A 25,547-nucleotide genomic window follows, 5' to 3' on the forward strand; every position below is an offset into this window, starting at 1 on the left:
GGGAGGTATTTTTTCATGCTTTGTGTGTATAAAAAGATCTTCTACACTTTCCACAGTATGCATCCGATGAAGTGAGCTGTAGCTCACGAAAGCTTATGCTCAAATAAATTGGTTAGTCTCTAAGGTGCCACAAGTACTCCTTTTCTTAATGGAAAAACTGGAAGTAAAACCCAGGTGGGACCCTAAACACCCCTGAATTCACACTCTGCAATTCACACTACTGCAATGATGTTTGTTCAAAATATATCTTATAAGGTATCACTTGAAATGTAATAGCACACTGGTCATTTATATCATTGTAAAATGCAGGTGTTAAACTTATTTGTGAAATTATGAATTGAATCTGTATAACGTTACTAGAAGATGTGTAAGAAAACAGCCTAGCCTAGGTAAAGGTGATAAACAGATCTGCCCTAGACCAAGGAATGTGCGTTTACCTCAACTTAAATATTAGCCATGAATAAAACTATCAAGCAAGCCAGCAGGAGCTGTCTTGAGCTTGAATTTGAGAGACGGAGAATTATCATGGCTCCTGCATCCCAGGGAGACACAGGAGACTGAATACACCTTCCTAACTTTGAGGACAGAGACAATTCTTGGAGAATATAAGGGACAGAAAGAGACTTCATATTTATCTTAGACCTAAACAGACAGGGGAAACCAGCACCTTGTACTTCTATGGAAGGTCCTGACTGAGAGACAATCAACCGAGCTGGACTAAGAGTAGTTGGTGGGTGAAATCATCTTAAACAAAGACTGTGCCTTGTTAGTTAAGATTTAGACTTTTAGGTTCATGTTTTCACTATCATTTGCTTTTAGCCATCTCTATGTTTATTTCTTTTACTTGGCATCACTTAACCCACTTCCAGTTTTTAATAAACTTGTTTTAATTTAAGCCAGCCCCATGCTGTGTCTGAACTGAAGTAATTGTTAACTCCAGTTAATGTGGCAAGCTCTTAGTACTGTCTCTTTAAAAGGAAGAAACAAACCTTATTATATCTCCAAGTAGTCCAGCAGAGGGCTGGTCACTTCAGAGCACATGTTTTTGAGGAAATTCGGGACTGGGGATGTGCTGTGGTCACTTGGCTAGTAGTAACCAAGGCTGGTGGATACCAGAGTCTGGCTGTAGTATAACAAGCAGGCTGCTGAAGTCCGAGCTGCTGAACCAGGTTTGCTCAACACACAGACACCAGTGCATGCTTGTCTGCTAGCTGGGAGCATCGAGACAGGGAAACCACGGCAGCAGAGCACTTTTAGGCACCCAGAGGTACAGGGCAGATCAATGTCTCACTAGTGTCGCTTGCACCCCATAACGTGACACCAGATCTCCTGACTCTCAGCTCTGTGCCCTAATCCCAGTGCTATGCTGCCTCTCAGTACAAACTGCTCATACTAGAACCAAGAGCCAGCCGGTCCAACACATCTGTATTACATCCCCCAAAATGTCTGCTCTCAGGCTGGATTGGAAGCAGTGGCTTAGAGTTGACAGGCTTCCACTGGCATTACCTGAAACCCTGTATGCTTTGGTTCCACACTGGACTGGGATTTCAGGTAGAGCTGTGTGTATCTGTGACTGCTAACATGCAGGGACAGGCTTGTACGTCCACTCCACACAGTGCCCCTTCTCCCCACAAGCGTTCCTAATCTCACAGATCCATGTAGGAAGAAAACAACCTCATCTTTTTTTCTGCCACCCGCTATTACCTGACAATTTGGCAGTAGTCATAGGTGTGGACAAACTTCCACCAAAGCCAGGACGGCCAAGGAAATCAGGGCGTGGTCTGACACTTCCACACACCACAGGCTGCCGCAGCCGAGAGTTGGTAAAAACCTTCATGCCCATCTCCTTCAAAAATCAAAATGAAAAGTACATCAACCACCTCTGCTTCCTAGTACAGCTTTATTCCACTCTGCCCTCCTTCCCCATCCACAGCCTTCTAGTTACAAGAGAGTGGATAATACCACAAGTGAACAGTGCCCATCTAAACTCCAGGCTCTTCTTAGTGGCACTATTTCTCCCACTGCCCCATCCTAGGGCCAGCTTCTCTCTCTTCTCCCCTGTGGGTCTCTATGGCATTTTCAATGTCAATGGGAGTTCCATGCATTTTAGAGATGCAGAATATGCCAAAGGAATCCATTCAGAGTGTGCACTACAAACACACAACACTCAGGACAGAGGAATTTGGTGCTGAATCTCTAATGTACGACAGTGACACCTGTTGTACAGTCAGAAACTACATTAATGGAGCTCTGAAAGGGGCCTCACTTCAGCATCTAGAGATGCAAGAGATCTATCACGGCCCATCTAGTCCTTTACCTGAGGGCCAGTGTAGGACTCTTCCTTACTGTATATTAGGAAATCCAACTGGGTTTCAATCACTTCCCTTGGGAGACCTGTCCACTGCCCCTCAGATAAAAAAAATTGGAGTCTACAGCTAGAAAATAAATTGAGCCATCTCATCTCACCCCTCTGTTACTGGAAGAGGGCCCTCATGTTGTGAGGCTCAGCTGCTCTAAGGGGAGGCTGGATATATGACAGCAGGAAATAAGATTGCACCACAGTGCAGGATTGACTCTGGCCCTATCCCCCGCCCCAGACTACAGACTTCATAATAGAGCTGGGGGCAAAACCTTTCAAGGTTTCAAAATTCTTCCCATTCCACAATGGGACAAAACTAACATATTTCAAAGGTTTTTTGTGTGAAAAAAAACGAGAGAGAAAGAACTCCATTCCAGAATCCCCAACAGCTTAGGGGTTAGCGTCCTCCCCTGGGATGTGGGAAACCTGGGCTTGAGTCAGGGCTCTGAATCAGTGTCAGTCTCTCTCTCTCTTTCTGGTACAATGAATATTTAATCACTTAGACTAAGTGAAACAGCTTCAACAGGAGAAGCTCTTCCTATAAAATGACCAACAGCCTTGTGGTCGGAGCACTCAGTGGGTATACGCAGATGTAGGTTCCAGACCCTCCTCTGAATCAGGCAGAACATGGACTTCGAGGTGCATCTTCTACACTCCAGATGGGCGCTGTAACCACTGGACTATTGGCTACTCTGAGATGGGCCTCTCTTTCTGGTTTTGACCAGAAATTCCATCCTGGACCTGATAAATCTTCCTGACAACAGTTTTGTCAAAACCAACCCTTTCCGCTGAAAAGTTTCAGTTTTACAAATTGGCATTTTCTAATGAAAAAGAGTTTCATCGAAAAATTCCTGACCAGCTCTACTTCAGCACTCAAACTGCTTTGCCTACCAATAAGACTAAGTGCAGGAGGACATGTCAGCAGAAGAAGTTATATACCCGACACCAGGTGCCAGCTGCATTTCATGATTTGCAAGGGAGAAAACCAGGGAGGGCACTTAAATTTCACCTTCATCACCCCCACCCCCTTCCCTGCTCTCCTCTTCCATTGCTAACCAGGTGACAGTTCATTGTGGGCTAATTTAAAGAAATTCCAGCATGCTTGCCTTGAAATATTGATAAACATCTGGGGCGAAGTCAGAGGACACAGGCATGTAATACAAGCCATTATGAAAGATGTTGTCAGCCGGGACACATGGCTCTTTGCTGTCATCTTCCAGGTTCAGCCCGTTGAAGTAATAACCATATAACTCTTGCAAGGGAAGTAGGTTATACACCTGTGAGAGGGGAAACAAACACAGACCCTGTATTTGGGGAGAGATCTATACAGGGACATGCACCAGGTAATGGGTGCTGCTAGGGGTGGGATACCAGTCTGGGACTCTCATCCTTTGCCTCATCCTCTCCTGAACTCTTCAGTCTACCTTGCTCTGTTGTGATGTGTGGTGTCCAGGAAGGAGCACAGGCCCCCAGGCAATATTGGCCTGTATTAGGACTGTCACACTGCTGGCTCATGATCCTCCATTGCAGCCTCCAGAAAGTTTCTTTGTTAACTCTTAGAGCACTGCCCAATCCTAACACATTACACACCTTTCTACCTGGGTGGTTCCTAAAGTTCAGAAGGGGGTGATTAATAGTTGTTGTGGCAAGAGGGTTCCTGATGGTGGGAGGCTGAGACTCTTGCCTAGAGCAAGTCTTGATTGGCTCTTACTTTCTCCCTGCTACTGGGAACCTTGCTCCTGCCCATAGTGCAGTGTTCTTCATTGCAAGGCCTGTGAGCCAGTGGTGGCTCCCATCGACACTAAGTGCGGCTCCCTAAGTTCCCTCTAAGCTGTGCGGCCACAATGCAGGCTATAAATAGCTGTGCAGCAGCTCTAAAGGGCCACACAGCAGGGACATGGAGAGGAGAGAGGTAGGGGGTGGGCAGAAACTGGGGAGGGGAGCAAGTTGAGGCTTGCAGGGCTTCTGTGGGCCTCTCCCCTGGCCCTGGAGCTCATTGCTGCCAGAGGTGAGTGAGAGGCCCCTTCCCCCAGAGCTCCATGCTGCCTGCTGACAGGGAGAGAGAGGTCCCTTCCCCCAGAGCTAGCTGCTGCCGGCAGGGGGGAGGGCTAAGGGGAGGGGGCCTTTGGCCCCAGCACTTGGGCAACCTGCCTGCACCCCAAACTCCTCAGCCCTGGCCCCACCTGCACCTCCAGCCAAAGCCCTCACCCCCCGCCCCTACATTCCAACACTCTGCCCCAGCCCTGAGCCCCCTCCCACACCCCAAAACCCTCTGCCCCAGCCCACCCCAGAGCCCACACTTCCAGCCCAAGAGGTGAAAAGAAAACAGAGGAACAAATTGACCAATGAACATTTGGACTGCCTTACTAGGATTGCGATGACAGATTACAAATACTGCATGAACAAAGTCAAGGAGGAACAGGCATGCTTTCGCTCATTCCATTTTTAAAGTAAGTTTTGCTCTTAAAAAGTTTACCCATATAGGTGCCTTTTTAATTCCATATATTTTCCTGCTTATTATTTTATAAAAGGAGTATCGTTTTATTGTACAAGTAGACTTTGTTTCAGTTACACGAGTGGCTCTGTAACATTACATCATTAAGGAGTAGTAAGCAATCTGTTAATTTAGTAGTTGATGTGGCTCTCACACTGAAGGTTTTTTGCCAAAGTGGCCCCCACTTCAACAATAGTGAAGATCACTGCCATAGTGTGATCTGCCTCCACCTTCTGCTGCTCAGGCTGCAGCTTAGCAGGAGGGAGGGGACATGCACTGGGAGGGCAGGTAGAGGCAGAGACAATCTGATGTAGAATTGTAGAATCATAGAAATGTTGGGCTGGAACAGACCTCAAGAGGTCATCTAGTCCATTTCTTGTGCTGGGGCAGGGCCAAGTAAATCTAGACCATCCCTGGCAGGTGTTTGTTCAACTTGTTCTTAAAAACTTCCAGTAATGGGGATTCCACAACCTCCCTTGGAAGCTTGTTCCAGAGCTTAACTCTCCTTATTGTTAGATTTTTTTTTCTTAATATCTAACCTAAGTCTCCCTTGCTGCATGTTGAGACCCTTACTTCTTGGCTTACCTTCACTGGACATGGAGAACAATTGATCCTCATCCTCTTTATAACAGTCCCCTTAACATATCAGAAGGCTGTTATCAGGTCCCCTCTCAGTCTTCTTTTCTCAACACTAAACATGCCCAGTTTATTTAACCTTTCCTCATCAGGTCAGGTTTTCTAAACCTTGTATCATTGTTTTCCCTCTCCAGATTTGGACACAGTATTCCAGCTGAGGACTCACAATTGCTGAGTAGAGCGAGACATTTATCTCCTGTATCTTGCATACAACACTCCTGTTAATACACCTCAGAATGGTATTAGCCTTTTTTGCAGCTGCATCACAGTGTTGACTGATACTCAATTTGCGATCAGTGATAACCTCCAAATCCTTTTCAGCAGTACGACCACCTAGCCGGTTGTTCCCCATTTTGTAGTTGTGCATTTGATATTTCCTTCCTAACTGAAGTGCTTTGTACTTGTCTTTATTGAATTTCAGCTTCCTCATTTCAAGCCACTTCTCTAATTTGTCAATATTGTTTTGAATTCTAATCCTGTCCTCCAAAGTGCTTGCAACCTCTCCCAGTTTGGTGTCATCTGCAAATTTTATAAGCTTAAAAACACTCCATTATCCAAGTCATTAATGAAAATATTGAATATACTTGACCCAGGGATAACCTCTGTGGGACCCCTCTGCATACCCCCGCCCAGTTTGACAGCAAATCATTGATAACTAATCCTTTAGATGTCTTTCAAACCAGTTGTACACTCACTTTATAGTAATTTCATTTAGATCACATTTCCCTAGTTTGCTTATAAGAATGTCATGTAGGACTTGTCAAAAGTTTTGGTAAAAGTAAGCTATATCACATCTACTGCTTCCCCCCCATCCAGTAGGCCAGGGACCTTGTCAAAGTAGTAAATTAGGTTGATTTGTTCTTAGCAAATCCATGCTGGCTATTCCTTATAAACCTATCATCCTCTAGATGGTTACAAACCGATTGTTTAATAATTTGTTCCACTATCTTTCCAAGTATCAAAGTATAATTTCCCAGGTCCTCTTTGTTCCCCTTTGTAAAGATAAGTACTATATTTGCCCTTCTCCAGTCCTCTGGGTCCTTCTCTGTCCTCTATGAGTTCTCAAAGATAATTGCTAATGGTTCTAAGATTGTTTCAGTTAGTTTCTTCAATACCCTAGGATGAATTTCATCAGGCCCTGCCATCTTGAATATAACTTACTTAAATATTCTTTAATATGTTTCCCAGAGTGGCTGGTGGAGGAGGGAGGAAGCAGGAGGCTCTGCCCACGAGGGGATGGTGTGGTCTTTTGCCTCTTATAGAGTGTTTTTATAGGGGAGAGAAATAAGGGATCAAACCACAGAACTAGGAAAGACCAGGCATGGGGATGAAGGCAGCAGAGCTGCAGGGGATGGGAGAAGAGTGAGGAGAGATAGGAACCAAGTGAATTTGAAAGGAAGCAGCACATTAGCCTGGACAGTGCTGGGTAGAGGACTTGAGGACTTACAGTCTCAGCAGACAGCTCTCGCTCAGGCCTCAGGAGGAGCACGCTCTCATCCACAGCCCGGAGGGCGCAGTGGGAGTTGGCTGAAGCTTCAAGGTGGAGGCTGACATTAGAGGCTGGGAGCCCCTGCTTCTTGGAGAACTGCAGCCGGACCTGGAATTGAGCAGAGGTGTCAGATGGGTTAAATCCTGCCCCTCAAGGGACTGCTGTGTGTGAGTATAGGTCCTGTGGCAACATGGATGGGCCTCTACCCATTGCCACAACCTCATTCTTCTCCCTGCAGGATGAAGGCCTCCTCATCAGACAGAATCTCCTAGGAGTCCCTGTCCCAGGGCCAGATGTGACCATGAAGGCCCTGCAAAAGCTCCTGTGAGTTCTTCTCTACATCTCTGGCAATCCACACAGTGCCTGCCATCCAGCGTATCCCAACTCGTACCTCTTGCCACTTTCTTTTTTAAAAAAAATGTCTTCAGGACAAGAGCCCTGGAAAGCCAGAGTAGTTAGAGGAATAATGTAAACACACCTTTGCCTCCCCTAATGTAAGCACTTACCGTTCTATATTTGCAAAAAGAGAAGGAGTACTTGTGGCACCTTAGAGACTAATAAATTTATTTGAGCATAAGCTTTCGTGAGCTACAGCTCACTTCATTGGATGCATTCAGTGGAAAATACAGTGGGGACATATACATACAGAACATGAAACAATGGGTGTTACCATACAGCACTGTAACTGCTGGTAATATCTCACCTTAGAATCATAGAATATCAGGGTTGGAAGGGACCCCAGAAGGTCATCTAGTCCAACCCTCCGCTCGAAGCAGGACCAATTCCCAGTTAAATCATCCCAGCCAGGGCTTTGTCAAGCCTGACGTTAAAAACCTCTAAGGAAGGAGATTCTACCACCTCCCTAGGTAACGCATTCCAGTGTTTCACCACCCTCTTAGTGAAAAAGTTTTTCCTAATATCCAATCTAAACCTCTCCCACTGCAACTTGAGACCATTACTCCTCGTTCTGTCATCTGCTACCATTGAGAACAGTCTAGAGCCATCCTCTTTGGAACCCCCTTTCAGGTAGTTGAAAGCAGCTATCAAATCCCCCCTCATTCTTCTCTTCTGCAGGCTAAACAATCCCAGCTCACTCAGCCTCTCCTCATAACTCATGTGTTCCAGTCCCCTAATCATTTTTGTTGCCCTTCGCTGGACTCTCTCCAATTTATCCACATCCTTCTTGAAGTGTGGGGCCCAAAACTGGACACAGTACTCCAGATGAGGCCTCACCAATGTCGAATAGAGGGGAACGATCACGTCCCTCGATCTGCTCGCTATGCCCCTACTTATACATCCCAAAATGCCATTGGCCTTTTTGGCAACAAGGGCACACTGCTGACTCATATCCAGCTTCTCGTCCACTGTCACCCCTAGGTCCTTTTCCGCAGAACTGCTGCCTAGCCATTCGGTCCCTAGTCTGTAGCTGTGCATTGGGTTCTTCCGTCCTAAGTGCAGGACCCTGCACTTATCCTTATTGAACCTCATCAGATTTCTTTTGGCCCAATCCTCAATTTGTCTAGGTCCTTCTGTATCCTATCCCTGCCCTCCAGCGTATCTACTACTCCTCCCAGTTTAGTATCATCCGCAAATTTGCTGAGAGTGCAATCCACACCATCCTCCAGATCATTTATGAAGATATTGAACAAAACCGGCCCCAGGACCGACCCTTGGGGCACTCCACTTGATACCGGCTGCCAACTAGACATGGAGCCATTGATCACTACCCGTTGAGCCCGACAATCTAGCCAGCTTTCTACCCACCTTATAGTGCATTCATCCAGCCCATACTTCCTTAACTTGCTGACAAGAATCAGCAACCTTAAGTGATCACTCTCGTTACAGTGTGTATGGTAACACCCATTGTTTCATGTTCTCTAGGTATATAAATGTCCCCACTGTATTTTCCACTGCATGCATCCGATGAAGTGAGCTGTAGCTCACGAAAGCTTATGCTCAAATAAATTGGTTAGTCGCTAAGGTGCCACAAGTCCTCCTTTTCTTTTTGTGTATACAGACTAACACGGCTGCTACTCTGAAACCTGTTCTATATTGTATTCCCATGGGATTTATTTATGTATCTGCAATAAACACCTTGTGTCTGCTGCAAACAAACCACGGCTTTATTTTTTTCCTCCGAGAATAGACATACCCAGCTTCAGTTTATGGACTTTGGGTAATGTAGTCCAGCAGGAAATTTCCTGTATTAAATCACACTGTAATTAGAATTGCAAACAAAATCTTATTAGCCAAATTGTTCTCTCAGTTATACTGGGATGAATTAAGTGTAACTCACATCAGAAGCAATGTAAGATAAAACACAATTTGGCCCTAATGTGCAAATATCACTGCACTACATTTTCCTTTAAACTGAAATCCTGAAAAAAACAAACAAATAAAAAAAAAAACCACAGATGAGCTGTGAAAGTTTATAACATCCAAATTGAATTAGAATTATCACAGCCATTTTAAAACTCTACTCCCCAATAAATTCCCAGGTGACGTAAATCTCTCTCTCTCTCTCTCAGCTGAGGGAATCACTGATTTTTTTGGTTTGGTGGCTGAACCGAACAATGAAAAAAATTGATTAGTTTTCAACAAAAACAGATTTGTTTTTTCCTCACTGAAACAAAACAAAAACAATCTGAAGGAGTCAAATGAAATGTTTTGAATGTCAACTCAAAACATTTCCGAATGAATCGAATTAAAAACATATGTACCATTGTGATGCTTCCGAAATTTTTGTTTCTAGTCAAAAAACTATTCACCAAATTCAACCTGAATTCACAAATAATGTCAGTACTCTGAAAAATGCATTTTTTTTGGCAAATGTACTATTTGCTGAAAAATATTCACCCAGCTATAACTACATAGAAATATATCATGGCATTAAAATATACTGAGTACCTTGGGATTTATCCAACAGAGTAACACATGTTCCCTACCTTGAAGAATTGACTATTGGATAAACAAGACATGGGGTAAGAGTTGAGGACAGAGAAGTGCCAATCAGTTTAGGAAGGATTCCTTGAAGAAGTGGATTTTAAGAAGGAATGGCCACTTGGGGGGCAGGAAATGAGAGCCAGGTGTAAGCAGGGTGGGGCAGTATAGCAAAGGTATGAGGCTGAGAGGAAAAGGAGATGAATGGCACAGTAAGAAGATCAGAAACAGCACAGGGAATGAGAGGGTAAAACTGGAGCAGAGATTTAGAGGGGGTGGGGGGAGAAATAAAGGTCTCCTGTAGGAGAAAAAAATATACACTCATAGAAACATCTTACGTTCACTCACCTTGTTCTTGAAGCACTTCTCAATCTGGAATCTGGTACTGTCAGCCACTAGCTCCCTGGCAGGGTGCACGGTGTAGATCAGCATCCGAGCAGCAGGAGCCAGCTTCTCACTGACAGTGAGTGGGATGGAGAAAGTGCCTTTTAGAGATGCTGGGAGAAAAGGACAAGTCAAAAGAAAAATCACAGAGAACTGTTTTAGAAGCTGCCATCCTAGCTGGCATGTATGTAAAATGGTAAGGGGGTTGAGATGGCATAGCGAGGAAATACTGTGGAGATGGACTGATGTGGTGGTGGGTTTGGATTCAGATCCAGATTCCACCAAAGTTAAAATTAGAGTTTGAAGGCATATCCAAAATCCAGTCAGATTCCAGATCAGAATTCAGATCCAACATCCCAATGGCAGACATCTCACAAGATATGTGCTATTCCCTTAGCCACACTCTGCATCTCCTCGGGAAATCCATTTGCTCCAGTTTTCTTCTGGGAGGTCCTCCACAGGCCATTACTTCCCCAGGGGTGACATAGGCTGCTTTCTCCTACTGCCTCTGTGGAGAGTTTGATGGGTTGGGCAGCCATCCTTAATTCAACAGGGGTCTTCTAGGTGGTGATTACCAGTCTGACTGCACCACACACACACACACACACACACACACACGTGGGGAGAGGTGCTGTGCTAGTTCCCTCGTTCTCATTATCTTTGCATCAAAAACCACCATACTTACCACCACTGGTGTTGACTTGCTGTTTGCCACTGAGAACAATCTTGCCCTTCGCCATCACCTGTGCACAGAAAGACACCATGAGATGGGAAACAGGAGGGAAGGGGGGCGGGGGGACAACCCAGTCAGAGAACAGGACGTTTGCAATTAGGATTGTTTTAACTCTTTGGCTCAATATGAAGTCAGGTATAGCATGTCCAAGGGTAGATAGGTCAGATTCCCCACACACAGACATCGTCCTGCCAAACCACCCCAGTCCTGTCCCTACTTTTGTAGTCCTGTTTGCCAGGTTGTGCAGCAATGTGAATCAAGGAAGAGTTCAGCCTAGAAAGCATCTCTGCTATCCATAACTCAGTAGATCAATCACTTGAGATATTGGTACTTGGGGTTTTGCTGGGCCAATCCCAGACTGAGTACTTTTAGGGGTGCAGAGAAGCCACCTGACACTTACCACATAGTAGAATTTCACACTAGTGATCTTCCCATACCCGTTTTTGTTCAGGACATAGTACACTGTGATTGACCTCTGCTGGCCACAGCTCAGCTCTCCCGGCTCCAATTTGATTTTCACAAAGCTGTTAGTCCGGGAGTAGAAGCGCTGGACGGAGTAATAGGCCTCAGGATAGTAGGGTACCAACCAACCAACAGCGTTGCAGTTATCGTTGGTTTTATATATTGCCTGACAAGAAAAGGGGAAGAGGAGAAAAGAACAAACTGATGTTTCACTGGGGAGGCAGTGGAAACAGCAAGTCACGGCCACAAATAAGAGACTGAAATTCACAAGCCATTGATAAGGCATTTTATCTAAAGCTAACTGCCCAGGTAGTGTGAGTGACAGCAGACCATCTCTAGCAACCTGGAGAGAGGTGACAGAAAAAGCAGAGATGTGCCAAAAGGAAAACAAACCTGTGAAAGTCACAATCATTTTGTAGACAAGATGCAAAGAAAAAGAAAAAAAAAAGAAAAGGTAAAAAGTCTAAATCAAATCAATCAATTCCCTTTTTTCTTCCCATCCCAACAGTTTGCCTCACAGCTCCTGGCCAGCATGTCCTCTCTTACCAAAGTCAGCTAATGCTTGAAATATTGCAGAGCACACAAAAGCTGCTGTATTTACTTTTAAATATCTCAGTTATTGCAATGATAATAACTCACTGCTTTAGAAGGTGCTTTGTGATCATTGGGGCATGAAAGGAACCAGAGAAAGTACAGTCCATCACCAGAATACAATCTTCATCCCATCCCAACTGTTGGGGATTGGTCCTGCTTTTAACAGGGGGTTGGACTAGATGACTTCCTGAGGTCCCTTCCTACCTGATATTCTATGATCCTCTTTGGACACGGGTTCTAGCCAACAGGTGAAGAGTAGCATGCCCTCTCCCCAACATAGTGCCTCTCATGGGAATACAACCCTTCCCCACTAGCTCTTCAGGTACTTACCCTCAGGCTAAACTGAGGATTGAACATTTCAGAAGTGTCAATTGAAAACTGAACAGTGCCATTCCCATCCGTGGTGTAGTTGCCCACATTCTTTTCATTGAGGAACAGCTGGACAACCTCATTAGCGATGGGTGAGTCATCCTCATTTACCAGTTTGACCTAAAGGAAAATGGAATGTCAGTCTCAGAGAGGTAGAAGACCAGTGTTCAGTTCCTAATCCATTTGAATATGGACATGTATGTTTTGCCTGTGTTTGTTTTCCATCCACTACAACCCTACCCCCAGAAACAAATATCCAAGTGGCCCTACCGTACCCTCGACCCGGATGTTCTTCTGTGCCCCCCTAAGGCAGTGCACCCCATAGTTTGGGGACCACTGTCCTAGGCTATAATAAAAACCACCCAGGGAGCCTGGGCAGCTGTGGGGAGCCCCAGACCCTCTACCTGCCCTGGGTGGGGACCACAGTACCCAAGAACAGCCCCTGTCCCAGGCTCCCCACTGCAGTGCAGGCTCTGTGAGCAGCTCTTACTATGGCCAGGCCAGGGGGTGGAGCCTTGGGAGAATGGGAGGAGTGGGGCCCCATGGCACGGGAGTATGTGGGGGGCCCCCCAAATGTTCTTTTTGCCCAGGGCCCCCAATATATCTTAATCCGGCTCTGGCTATGGGGAAACTTTGGGGCTGTCTACCACTCACCACCCTCACAGTGCACTCTGCCCAGTACACGCAGCTCCAGGGGGGCCTAGGAGCAAGGGCCAGAGAGCAAAGTGAGGACCAAATGCTGCCCTGCAAGGATGGGGAGTGGCAGGGCTCCCAGCTCAGGAAGAGATGACCCCCAACATCCCGGCAGCTGGAAGCTGCCTCCCGCCGTCAGTTCTGCTCCCTGCTTGGGGCAAGCTCTGCAAGCAGCGAGGAGGAACCGGAGCAGGAATGGGGAGCACACTCAGACAGGTAGTAATAGCACTTCCAGCAGCCATGCTGGCTGCCTGCAGTGCTGCTCCTCTGCCGCCTGGAACTCTGGGATACATCTGGAGGACTTCCAGAATCTGAGTCAAGCAGGGGCTGCATGCCCACAGGAAAGCAATAGGGCTCAGACCTGAGGTCCCAGCTTAACATGGGCTCGGACCATCCAGCCCTGCAGGTTCCTGTGACCATGGGTCTGAGCCTAGGTTGGGCAAACATTGCTCTGTAGTCATATACTGACCCTGTGCCAGTGAAATAAAAATTAAAAAAAAAAAAAAAAGAGAAAATTACTAACTATTTTTCCCCAATAGTATCTTACTTTATTCCCCGCTTCCTTCTTCTAGTTGAAGAAAACAGAAGAAAACAGAATTGTAAAGATGGGGCATTTTCCCCAACAGAACAAAATGAAAAATTGAGATGAAAAATTGCTAAGTGAAGTATTTTTGTCCAAAATAAAATAAATAAATAAATAAATGCAATTTTTGGTGAATTAAAACAAAACCTGTTTTCCAACATTAAAAAAATAAAAATAAAAACGTTTCAATTAGCTCCAGTTAACTGGCCATAGCCAAACCTGTGGGGTGGGGGTGGGGGAAACTTAAATCACATTGATCGTGCAGTTAAAATCATGGTTAGTTACCCTTTTTTTAAAACACAAAACATTTCCCCTCAACATAGACAAGACGTTAGAACAAAGGCAGTAAATTCATGGGTAATCAGAGGTCCCTATCGACTAGCTGAATAACGGAGTTGTAGCCAAGGATGGACAAATGTTGTTTAAGAAAATAATTCTTTTGTTCTAAACTGTGCAGTCTAAATAGAAAGAAAGAGTGAAGCTTTGGGGAAGAAAACCTCCTTTGGTGAAAGATTTTTGGTCACATTGCTGGACCCCAATACGCAACTCCCCTACCTCACAGACCCCTTCTATCACCCAGGATACAGTAATTTATCCTAGAGGGTCCCTTGCTGCTGGCCTACCTGTCCAAAGTAAGGAATTCCCCTTTTGTAGGATTGATCCATGTTCTCAAACCGCACACTGCCCAGCACCTGGGTTATGGAAATGTAGGCAGAGCCTGTAAGCTGCACACCTGCAAGACAGGCGCAGGGTGAAGATGAGACATTAATTAGTCTTGAATTTAACATGGTTTAAATAGAGACAAATGAACCAACTAAGTGTTTGCCTTGGAGATAGTTTGCCACTGTATTTATAAAATGTATTTTCTCTGGGAATTGAACCTTGTGCTGGGCAGCCAAAGCTTTTGACCCACAGAGCAGTCTCTCTCTCCCCAACACCCTTTTCCATCACTGTACCCCAGTCTGACTGATTGGAAGGTGTTACCTGTTCCTTTCTCTGTCACAACTGCTTTCACATCAAGGTTCATCTGGTACCCCGAGCGATTAAGCTCAAAGATCTTGGAGCTGAAGACCTGGGAGACGCAGCCATCCTTTCCCAACTGAGAAGGGAAGGAAACAGCCAGTGAGCAGGGAAAGAGCCCAGTTCTTTGCAGGGTCAGGAGAACTGGAGATCCTCTTGCGAAAGGGGGCAAAGAGGGTGCTGGCTTACTCCCTTGAGCAAAGATAACAGTAGAGTATTCATACAAAAGACCATTATGACATACTTGTGCCTGGCTTAGCTGGTAGGTCTCTTGGTCAGCGGAAGCTGGGAACAGATTCCTCACTAAGACTTGGTCACATATCCATTGCTGACTCTCTGGGGCTATGCCGAATGCCGGGAAACACTGCACTGTTAGAGTCTGCCCTCTAGACTTTAAACAAACTCCCTGCCATTCTGCCCTGTATTGAGGAAGGCACTGCGTTTTAACACTGCAGGACAGCAATGCAGGGTGGCAGACCGTGCTGTGTTAAAGGTCCTGTCTTTTCAGGGAGAGGTTGGAAGCAGCTCTCACTCTTCCTGAAGGGAAGGAATCTTATGGTACTTTTCCCAAGAGCTGGAGAGAACCCAGTGTCTTGGTCAACATCCCTTCTCCCTGTGAGACAAATTCTAATACTGCATGGAAGCTATTATTGAATGTTTAACTGGTGCACACAACCGTCCCCAATATTATTTTGATGAAGGATATTTCCTTTCTGATTCTGGAAGTACCTTTATCTAGGTTATGGCTAGTTCCTGTGGTGCCTGGAGCCCTATAGATAACTGGCACTTTAGATTAGATAGATATTTAGCCAGGAACTTCCATGTACCAAGGACCCCCATCAGCCCCAAATAAATTGGGGAAATGCTCTGTGATTCTACCCCAAAGCTATCTGCCCACCCAAAGGACCCACACCCCTCTTACAATATAGGGAAAAAGGGTCAAAACTAGTTAAAATACAATTTATGTTCAAAGATAAAGAGGGGATTGGGGAGAGGAGGCAAAGATAATAATATAAAGATCATCTCTGGTGCTTTTTTCCATAGATCTCAAAGCAGCTTACAAAAGGAGACCAGTATCATTATCCCCACCTTATGGATGGGGAAACTGAAGCATAGAGATGTGAAGTGACTTGCCCAAGGTCACCCAGCTGGCCAGTGGCAGAGCAGGGATGAGAACCCAGGTCTCCTGAGTCTCAGTCCTGTGCGCCCTGCATTAGAAGGGAGGAATGAAGGGGAGAAAGGAGAGAAGAAGAGGAGAGGGAGGCATGAAGGAAGACCGAAGGATGGGAATCTTTTCTAAATAGCTGTTGTGCATCATACGTCTTCGGTAACAGACTGACAAAGTGGATCTCTCTTGCAGTTCCCATACAAACTGAAATCCCTGCACACACTGAGTTGGACTCTCCCCTCGACAGGCTGGCCATAGGTGTACCTAGTGGAGGAGAAAACACAACAGTGAATTGGGGCTTAAGAAGCTGACCTGAGCGAACGGACAGCTACAGACCCTGGACCCACACCAGGCCTGAGAACCCAGAGATGGGAGTAATGTTGTGTGCTTTCTGTCTAGATTGCTGAATACTCCAGAAAGGTTAATTACTTGTGAGCAGCAATGATATGGATTTTCATGCCAACCTCTGTACCCTGGTGACACCTCTCATTGTCTGAGGACATTGCAGCTGAGTTTCTTCCTCAGTATCTCCATTGCCCCATACTCATTTGTCCTAATGAAACACCCTGTCATTTCCTTAAACAGGGCAATCTGTGCTCCATGAAGGGGCCTCCGAGTTGCTCTTAGAGCAGCGATTCCCAACCTTTCCATGATGCAGCCCTTCCCCTCCATGTCCCCAGGCATCTGCTATCTTCATTCCTCTGTTCTCTGTCTCATTTCTCCTTTTCATCTTGCCTTTTTTCCTTTTCACTGTATTTAACATTTTCTTCGCTTTCCCTGTTTATTGCCAGCTCCCCTCTTTTCTCTGAAGTCCTCCAGCAGCTCCTTCCCTTCCTCACTAGATGCCGCAACTTGATGCCACCTGAGGTTGAGCCAAGTGCCACACCAGCACAGCAGAGATGTCAGAGCTGCTGCATTAGCCTGTTGCCACATTCATGTGAGTGGAGCTGGGTGAATAAGGGATTTTTGAGTTTGCTGGTCATTCCAAAAGAATCAGGGGGTGGGAAATCTGCATTTGGTAGAACGGACAATGAAAATTTTCACTTTTTTTCTGGCAATTAAAAAGTCAACAAAAATTGTTTCAATTTCAAGAATTTACTAACATTTTAAAAAAATAAAAGGAAATTTCTAAACAAAACATTGTTTTGAATCAAAAATAGAAATGTTTCATTTCCAAAGTGTCAAAAAAAGTTTTAATTTTATCATATCTTTGAGTGAAGGGGCGGGGGGAGTTTTGCAGAATTGTTTCAAATGGACATGAATTCACAAAATGTGTTTGTGTCTTTGAATTGGCATGTTTTACTAGGAAAAAGTTCAGATGGAGCTATTTTGCCAGGCTCTACCCAGCCAGGACCACAACCAGAGCAAGAAAGGAAAATGGCTGGCTGTCAAAAAGCTACTTGCCATTTGACTTGCAGACTCAGCAGCATGTTGCAGAGTGTGGGGGACATGGACTGGGGGTCCAGGATCTTTCTCTGGCCATGCTGATCCAGACCTCTGCCCTATGGGTCCCCCCTAAACTAGTTTAGCATCCTCCACATTAGTAAACATCGTTTTACAGCAGGAGTGGGCAAACTTTTTGGCCCAAGTGCCACATCGGGGTTGTGAAATGGTATGGACGGCCAGCTGGGAAGGCTGTGCCTCCTCAAACAGCCTGGCCCCTGCCCCCTATCCGCCCCCTCCCACTTCCTGCCCCGACTGCCCCCCTCAGAACTCCTGACTCATCCAACCTCCCCTGTTCCTTCTCCCCTGACTGACCCCTCACCCCTAACCACCCCCCCCGGGACCTCACCCCCTATCGAACCCACCCTGATCCCTGTCCCCTGACTGCCCTGATGCCTATCCACACCCCCACCCCCTGACAGGCCCCCCAGGACCCCTAACCCATCCAACCCCCCCCCACTCCCTTTGATGATGGCCAGGCCAGAATTTCACCTTTAGATTTGACGTAATAACCTCCTTGTGTAAGAGTTACTTAGCCCCTTTAAAGGACTGAGCCCAACTGTTCTCAGCTACATTGAATAGAATCAGCTCAGAGACCCATGGCCCGCTTGGATGCTGAATCCCTTGCTGGACTTTAACTCCATGCTACTGGCTGGCTTAGCAGATCCTACTCCTAAAATAACCTTTGGGCAGGGGTGAGCCCATCTCAGGGGGCCCATAAGGAAGCAGATAATGTGTACAACCCACCATACACCTGTGCAAACAATAAAATTCCCATCCACCCACAAGTCAGAGGAACACAAATAAATGGAGGCCGCTATCCTCAAAGTCAATGGCCTGATTGCTTTGTCCTCCTCCACCTCCATCCCCCCGCCATGCTGATGAGTCTGCTTTTTTGTCAGTCTCTCTGGCAAGGTCTCACCCTGCCCCCAGTCTCTCTGCAGCACTGTATCAGATACTTACACACCACAAACTTTCACTGTCAAATCAGGATTCAGGACTGAGACACTTTTTGGTGCATTGACCACAACTTCAAACTTTGGTAGCACTAGTGTGGGAGGAAAAAGGCACATTAGCTCCTAGGCGAGAAATGGCCCCTCCCAATTGTTTAGTTACTACTAACACACAGCAGGCAGGAACTAGAGTGCTCTGAATTGGGTTGGTGAAAGAGACCAAGAAAATGATCTAACACTTGGGGATCATGGTGAAAATGTTCCACTAGTTATCAGTAAACCCGACATAGACAAGTAATGATTTGCTCTGGGGTGCTCCTTAAGGAAGGACAAGCCATGAAACAAGCAGCGTTTAGACTCCTCACGGTGTGCTGAGGAAGCTAGTGAATGCTGCTAGGATAAAGGTTAGTTCCTGGTGCCAATCTTTGTAACTTAAGTTTCATAACCTGCCTAGGAGACGTTTTTCCGCAGCCTGCACCTAGAGGAGATGTTTAACTTCTGTTCTTTGGCTTTTTACTATTTGTTTCTTCTCTCTAGTTCTCAGATGGCACATTTATTGAAGGCAACTAGTGTCAGAAGGTCTCTGGGAACAAAAAAGGGGAGAAACAGAAGACAAGCGGAGTTCAGTGGCTGAAAGACACCAAGAGACATATAGCATACGCTGCAGTCACGGGATGCGAATGCAGCCCGTGTAGATCAAAGCTAGCCGGAGTAACAATAGCAGTGAAGCCTCAGCCGCGCAGAGGTAGTGGGGGAGTTGCCTGGGTTAGCCACACCCATCCAAGACCCTGGGTCCATACTCTAGCAGCTGCAGCCCCTACTGCCATGGCTTCGCTGCTCCTGTTACACAAGCAGGCTTTGATCTAGCTAGCTCAGATATGTCTACACAGGCTGCAATCACACTTCCTGAGTGCAGAATGAACAGTCCAAAAGAGGGACTCATGCAGGGCTGCAGTCTTGGCCCAAAGAGCTGGCAAACTGGGGTCAGTACCTTTGGCAGGTTGAGTATGGTGCATTAAATGTATCTCTTGTGAGAGACCTCCCCAATGCAAAAACCTTAGCTCCTAACAACACAGACTTGGGGTTGTTCAAAATGCAAACCCTGGATCTAGATGGATTTCTGGATTCTGCAAACAGACTTTGTCTTTGGAGTGGGCTGAACCAAAAGGCAGAGCAGAACACCCCGGAATTCGCAGTGTAACTGGACCACAAGTTCTTGTGCAGAAAGGAGTGTGGGCATGTTCTGTTGAGTCATCCCAGGCTCAGGCATTCAAACCTTGTATGAAAATCCAGGATAATTTCTGGTGGCTCTAGTTTGGTTGAGAATGTCCCTCTGGGCCAGAATGAACTAAGAAGACGTGGTCCTAGAGACAAAGGCATCTAGATAGTCTTATGTGTAGTGCTGGGGAGAAGCCGGTGGCCGTGGTACAGGTAGGTACCAATGACATAGGGAAGGGTAGGAGAGACGTCCTGGAGGCCAAATTTAGGCTGCTAGGAAAGAGGCTGAAATCCAGGACCTCTATGGGAGCATTCTCAGCAATGCTACCAGTTCCACACGCAGGGCCAGGTTGCTTCAGAGTCTCAATGTGTGGATGAGTGATGGTGTAGAGAGGAAGGGTTTACATTTATTAGGAACCGGGAAAACTTTTGGGATAGGGGGAGTCTGTACAGGAAGGATGGGCTCCACCTAAACCAAAGTGGATCCAGACTGCTGGCACTTGACATTAAAAAGGTTGTAGAGCAGTTTTTAAACTAAGAGATGGGGGAAAGCCGATTGCTGCAGAGGCGCACGTGGATTGGACAGAGACTTCTCTTAGAGGAGAGAGTCTATTGATAGAGATTCTCTCGGTTTTAGTCAGGGGGAGGGGATGAAAGAGGATAAAGTGTGGGCCAGATCAGACGAGAAACATTCACATAAAGAATCTGACACATCAGAAAAGGACAGCCAAACAAACAGTGACTTGTACACAAATGCTAGAAGTCTAAATAATAAGATGGGTGAAGTAGAGTGCCTCGTGTTAAAGGAGGATATTGATATAATAAGCATCACAGAAACCTAGTGGAGTGAGGACAAATCAATGGGACACAATCATTCCAGGGTACAAAATATATCGGAAGAACAGAAGAGGGCATAGGAGTGGGGAGGGGGAAGAGGCACTATATGTGAAAGTAAAGGTAGAATCAAATGAAATAAAAACCTTAAATGAATCCACATGTTCCATAGAATCTTGATGGATAGTAATTCCATGCTCTAATAAGAATATAACAGTTGGGATCGATTACCGACCACCTGACCAGCACAGTGATAGTGACGATGAAATGCAAAAGGGAGATTAGAGAGGCTATCAAAATAAAAAACTTAATAATAGTGGGGGATTTCAATTATCCCCATATTGACTGGGGACATGTCACCTCAGGACAAAATTTCTCGATACTTTAAATGACCATTTCTTGGAGCAGCCGGTACAGGAACCCACCAGGGGAGAGGCAACTCTCGATCTAGTCCTGAGGGGAGCGCAGGATCTGGTCCAAGAGGTAACTCTAACAGGACCGCTTGGAAATAGTGACCATAATATAACAACATTTAACATTCCTGTGGTGGGAAGAACACCTCAACAGCCCAACAGTGCGGCATTTAATTTCAGAAAGGGGAACTATGCAAAAATGAGGAGGTTAGTTAAACAGAAATTAAAAGGTACAGCGACTAGAGTGAAATCCCTGCAAGCTGCATGGACACTTTTCAAAGACACCATAATAGAGGCTCAACTTCAATGTATAAACCCAAATTAAAAAACACAGTAAAAGAACTAAAAAAGAGCCATGGTGGCTTAGCAACCATGTAAAAGAAGCAGTGAGATAAAAAGGCATCTTTTTAAAAGTGGAAGTCAAATCCTAGTGAGGTAAATAGAAAGGAGCATAAACACTGCCAAATTAAATGTAAAAATGTAATAAGAAAAGCCAAAAAGGAGTTTGAGGAACATTAGCTTTTGAGGTTTTGGCTAGCTAACAACATTTTTTTTAAGTACATCAGAAGCCGGAAGCCTGCTAAACAACCAGTGGGGCCCCTGGACGATCAAGTTACAAAAGGAGCACTTAAAGACAATAAAGTCATTACGGAGAAACTAAACAAATTATTTGCTTCAGTCTTCACGGCTGAGGATGTTAGGGAGATTCCCAAACCTGAGCCGTCTTTTGTAGGTGACAAATCTGAGGAGTTGTCACAAATTGAACTGTCACTAGAGGAGATTTTGGAATTAATTGAGAAACAGTAACAAGTCACCAGGACCAATGGCATTCACCCAAGAGTTCTGAAAGAACTCAAATGTGAAATTGTGGAACTATTAACTATGGTTTGTAACCTGTCCTTTAAAACAGCTACTGTACCCAATGACTGGAAGATAGCTAATGTAACACCAATATTTAAGAAGAGCTCTAGAGGGGATCCTGGCAATTGTTAGGTAAGTCTAACGTCAGTACCAGGCAAATTAGTTGAAACAATAGTAAAGAATAAAATTGTCAGACACATAGAAGAACATAAATTGTTGGGCAAAAGTCAACATGGTTTCTGTAACAGGAGATCATGTCTTACTAATCTATTAGAGTTCTCTGAAGGGGTCAACAAACATGTGGACAAGGGGAATCCAGTGGACATAGTGTACTTAGATTTCCAGAAAGCCTTTGACAACATCCCTCACCAAAGGCTCTTACATAAATTAAGTTGTCATGGGATAAGAGGGAAGATTCTTTCATGGATTGAGAACTGGTTAAAAGACAGGGAACAAAGGGTAGGAATAAATGGTAAATTTTCAGAATGGAGTGGGGTAACTAGTGGTATTCCCCAAGGGTCAGTCCTAGGACCAGTCCTATTCAACTTATTCATAAATGATCTGGAGAAAGGAGTAAACAGTGAGGTGGCAAAGTTTGCAGATGATACTAAACTGCTCAAGACCAAAAGAAGACTGTGAAGAACTTCAAAAAGGTCTCACAAAACTAAAAGATTGGGCAACAAAATGGCAAATGAAATTTAATGTGGATAAATGTAAAGTCATGCACATTGGAAAAAATAACCCCAACTATACATACAATATGATGGGGGCTAATTTAGCTACAACTAATCAGGAGAAAGATCTTGGAGTCATTGTGGATAGTTCTCTGAAGACGTCCACACAGCGTGCAGCGGCAGTCAAAAAAGCAAATGGGATGTTAGGAATCATTAAAAAAAGGATAGAGAATAAGATGGAGAATATCTTATTGCCCTTATATAAATTCATGGTATGCCCACATCTTGAATACTGCATACAGATGTGGTCCCCTCATCTCAAAAAAAGATATACTGGCATTAGAAAAGGTTCAGAAAAGGGCAACTAAAATGATTAGGGGTTTGGAATGGGTCCCATATGAGGAGAGATTGAAGAGGAGAGGACTTTTCAGCTTGGAAAAGAGGAGACTAAGGGGGGATATGATAGAGGTATATAAAATCATGAGTGGTGTGGAGAAAATGAATAAGGAAAAAGTTGTTTACTTGTTCCCATAATAAAAGAACAAGGGGCCACAAAATGAAATTAATGAGTAGCAGGTTTAAAACAAATAAAAGGAAGTTCTTCTTCACTCAGTGCACAGTCAACCTGTGGAACTCCTTGCCTGAGGAGGTTGTGAAGGCTAGGACTATAACAGGGTTTAAAAGAGAACTAGATAAATTCATGGAGGTTTAGTCCATTAATGGCTATTAGCCAGCATGGGTAAGGAATGGTGTCCCTAGCCTCTGTTTGTCAGAGGGTGGAGATGGATGGCAGGAGAGAGATCACTTGATCATTACCTGTTAGGTTCACTCCCTCTGAGGCACCTGGCATTGGCCACTGTCAGCAGACAGAATACTGGGCTGGATGGACCTTTGGTCTGACCCAGTATGGCCATTCTTATGTTCAAACCTTAGGAAGAACCATGCTTGAGGATGAAGTTTAGTCTGAAGTTTGGGTCTGCAGGTAACTCAAGAACAAATTTGTCTTATTCTTGAGTTACTTGAAGATCCAAACTGCACAGATGAGGTGAGTCTGGACACCAGCTCAGGTCTCTAGATTCTGCTGAGGACAGGGCAGAGACTTGGTCCATTCTGGAGACCCACACATAACAATACACACTTTTCGGGGCATGGCGGGGGGTGTTGCAATTTGGGTCTAACTATTTTTTCCCCTAGTACAAATAATAGCACCAGCAGGTGTTTACCATATTCCTCCACAGAGAATGAGTGACGAGTGCTAGATCCCGATTTCTTTTCCACAATGATTTGGTAGTTGCCCAGGATTGGCTCTTTGATTAACTGGAACGTGAGCTGGACGATTGCCATCTGAGCTGTCACGTTCAGCCACTGGAAGATCCGGTTGCCCTGAGGATCCTAGGGGACAGAGGGAGCAGGAAGATAAGCACAGACACAGCTAGTTTCTTTTTCTTAAAGAAAACCTGGTGCGTTATTGATCTCCCATCTAGCTGACATCTCCTGCTGACACAGACCTTAATGTTTTGCTACTAACACATGCACATAAGCTGTTGTCATACCTATATGGGACACTAATCAATGTTGTATGCTGTCTATAGTAAATATCAGAGGGCAAGTGTACACTACAATGCTACAACAGCACAGCTGCAATGCTGCAGATGGCATGCTACAGCAGCGCTGGTGAAGATACTCTATGTCAACAGGAGAGCGCTCTCCCGGCAGCATAGTTATTCCACTTCTGCAAGAGGCAGAAGCTATGTCAGTGGGAGAGCATCTCCTGCTGACACGGCACCGGTGTGGATAGCGCTTAGCTCAATAGAACCTACGTTGCTCGGGGGAGGGTGGGGGGAAGTGTCTTTTTTCCACACCCCTGAGCGACGTAAATTATGTCAACTTAAGCAGTATAGAATATCAGGGTTGGAAGGGATCTCAGGAGGTCATCTAGCAGGACCAATCCCCAACTAAATCATCCCAGCCAGGGCTTTGTCAAGCCAGGCCTTAAAAACCTCTAAGGAAGGAGAGATTCCGCCACCTCCCTCGGTAACGCATTCCAGTGTTTCACCACCCTCCTAGTGAAAATGTTTTTCCTAATATCCAACCTAGACCTCCCCCACTGCAACTTGAGACCATTACATTACTGTAGACCAGCCCTAAGTCTTCTAGTTCTTTCCACCTGACGAATTTGGTGCATGTTGAATTTAGCCTGACTTTCCCCACACTTCCCCCCCCCCCCCCGTTTCACAGATTTATAGATGCCAAGGCCAGAAGGGACCACTGTGATCATCCAGCCTGACTTCTGTGTAACACAGGCCAGAAATTGTCCCCAAAATAATTCCTAGAGCATATTTTTTAGACAAACATCCAAACTTGATTTAACAATGGTCAGTTGTGGACCATCCACCACAAGACTTCATAAATTGGTCCATTGATTAATTACTCTCACCATTATAGATTTACACCTTATTTCTAGTGTCTAGTATTTGTCTAGCTTCAGGTTCCGCCTGCTGGATCATGTTATGCCTTTGACTGAAGGGCCCATTGTTAAATATCTATTTCCCATGTAGTTACTTATAGACTGTCATGAAGTCACCCCTTAATCTTCTCCTCTTGAAGCTAAATAGATTGAGCTATCTGGGGCTATCCTTTAATCACTCTTGTGGCTCTTCTCTGAACCCTCCCCAATTTATCAACATCCTCCTTGAATTATGAGCACCAGAACTGGACGCAGTATTCCAGCAACGGTCTCACCAATGCCAAACACAGAGGGAAAACAACCTCTCTACTCCTACTCCAGATTCCCCTGTTTATACATCCAAGGATCTCATTAGCTCTTCTGGCCACCGCATTGCACTGGGAGGTCATGTTCAGTTGATTATCCAACACAAGTCCCAAATCTTTTTCAGAATCACTGCTTACCAGGATAGAATCCCCTATTGTGTATGTATGGCCTACAGTATTTGTTCCTAGAAGTATACACTTTCATTAGGTTATATTAAAATGCATATTGTTTGTTTGCATCCTGTTAACCAAGACATCCCTGTGAATTAGGGAAGTATTGCTATCCCGTTTCACTGATCGATAAACCCTACATTCTCCCACCCTGCCCTATATTCCAGAAGGTTGCAGTTTTCCATGCTGTTATGAAGAAGGGGTGGGAGAGGGAATCTATCTCATCACACACACAAACCCTTCCCCCCCACCCTGCCCCTCCATTGTCCTAGTTTTCCCCAACT

General features: G+C 45.3%; 1 protein-coding gene across 1 annotated transcript in view; it reads right to left on the minus strand.

The window, feature by feature from the left end:
- LOC140907106 (ovostatin) overlaps positions 1–25,547 on the minus strand; it is a 54,777-nt gene that overhangs the window by 24,963 nt on the left and 4,267 nt on the right. Inside the window, exons 6-17 of the mRNA XM_073332348.2 lie at positions 23,544–23,712; positions 18,331–18,415; positions 16,077–16,188; positions 14,721–14,835; positions 14,360–14,469; positions 12,422–12,580; positions 11,436–11,663; positions 10,988–11,045; positions 10,267–10,415; positions 6,937–7,086; positions 3,466–3,636; positions 1,705–1,846 (exon numbers count right to left, since the gene is read on the minus strand). Coding sequence (XP_073188449.2) covers positions 1,705–1,846; positions 3,466–3,636; positions 6,937–7,086; positions 10,267–10,415; positions 10,988–11,045; positions 11,436–11,663; positions 12,422–12,580; positions 14,360–14,469; positions 14,721–14,835; positions 16,077–16,188; positions 18,331–18,415; positions 23,544–23,712 — 1,648 coding nt within the window. The remainder of the gene's footprint in view (positions 1–1,704; positions 1,847–3,465; positions 3,637–6,936; positions 7,087–10,266; positions 10,416–10,987; positions 11,046–11,435; positions 11,664–12,421; positions 12,581–14,359; positions 14,470–14,720; positions 14,836–16,076; positions 16,189–18,330; positions 18,416–23,543; positions 23,713–25,547) is intronic.

The sequence above is a fragment of the Lepidochelys kempii genome, chromosome 1, assembly GCF_965140285.1.
Source record: "Lepidochelys kempii isolate rLepKem1 chromosome 1, rLepKem1.hap1, whole genome shotgun sequence".
Taxonomy (NCBI): Eukaryota; Metazoa; Chordata; order Testudines; family Cheloniidae; genus Lepidochelys; species Lepidochelys kempii.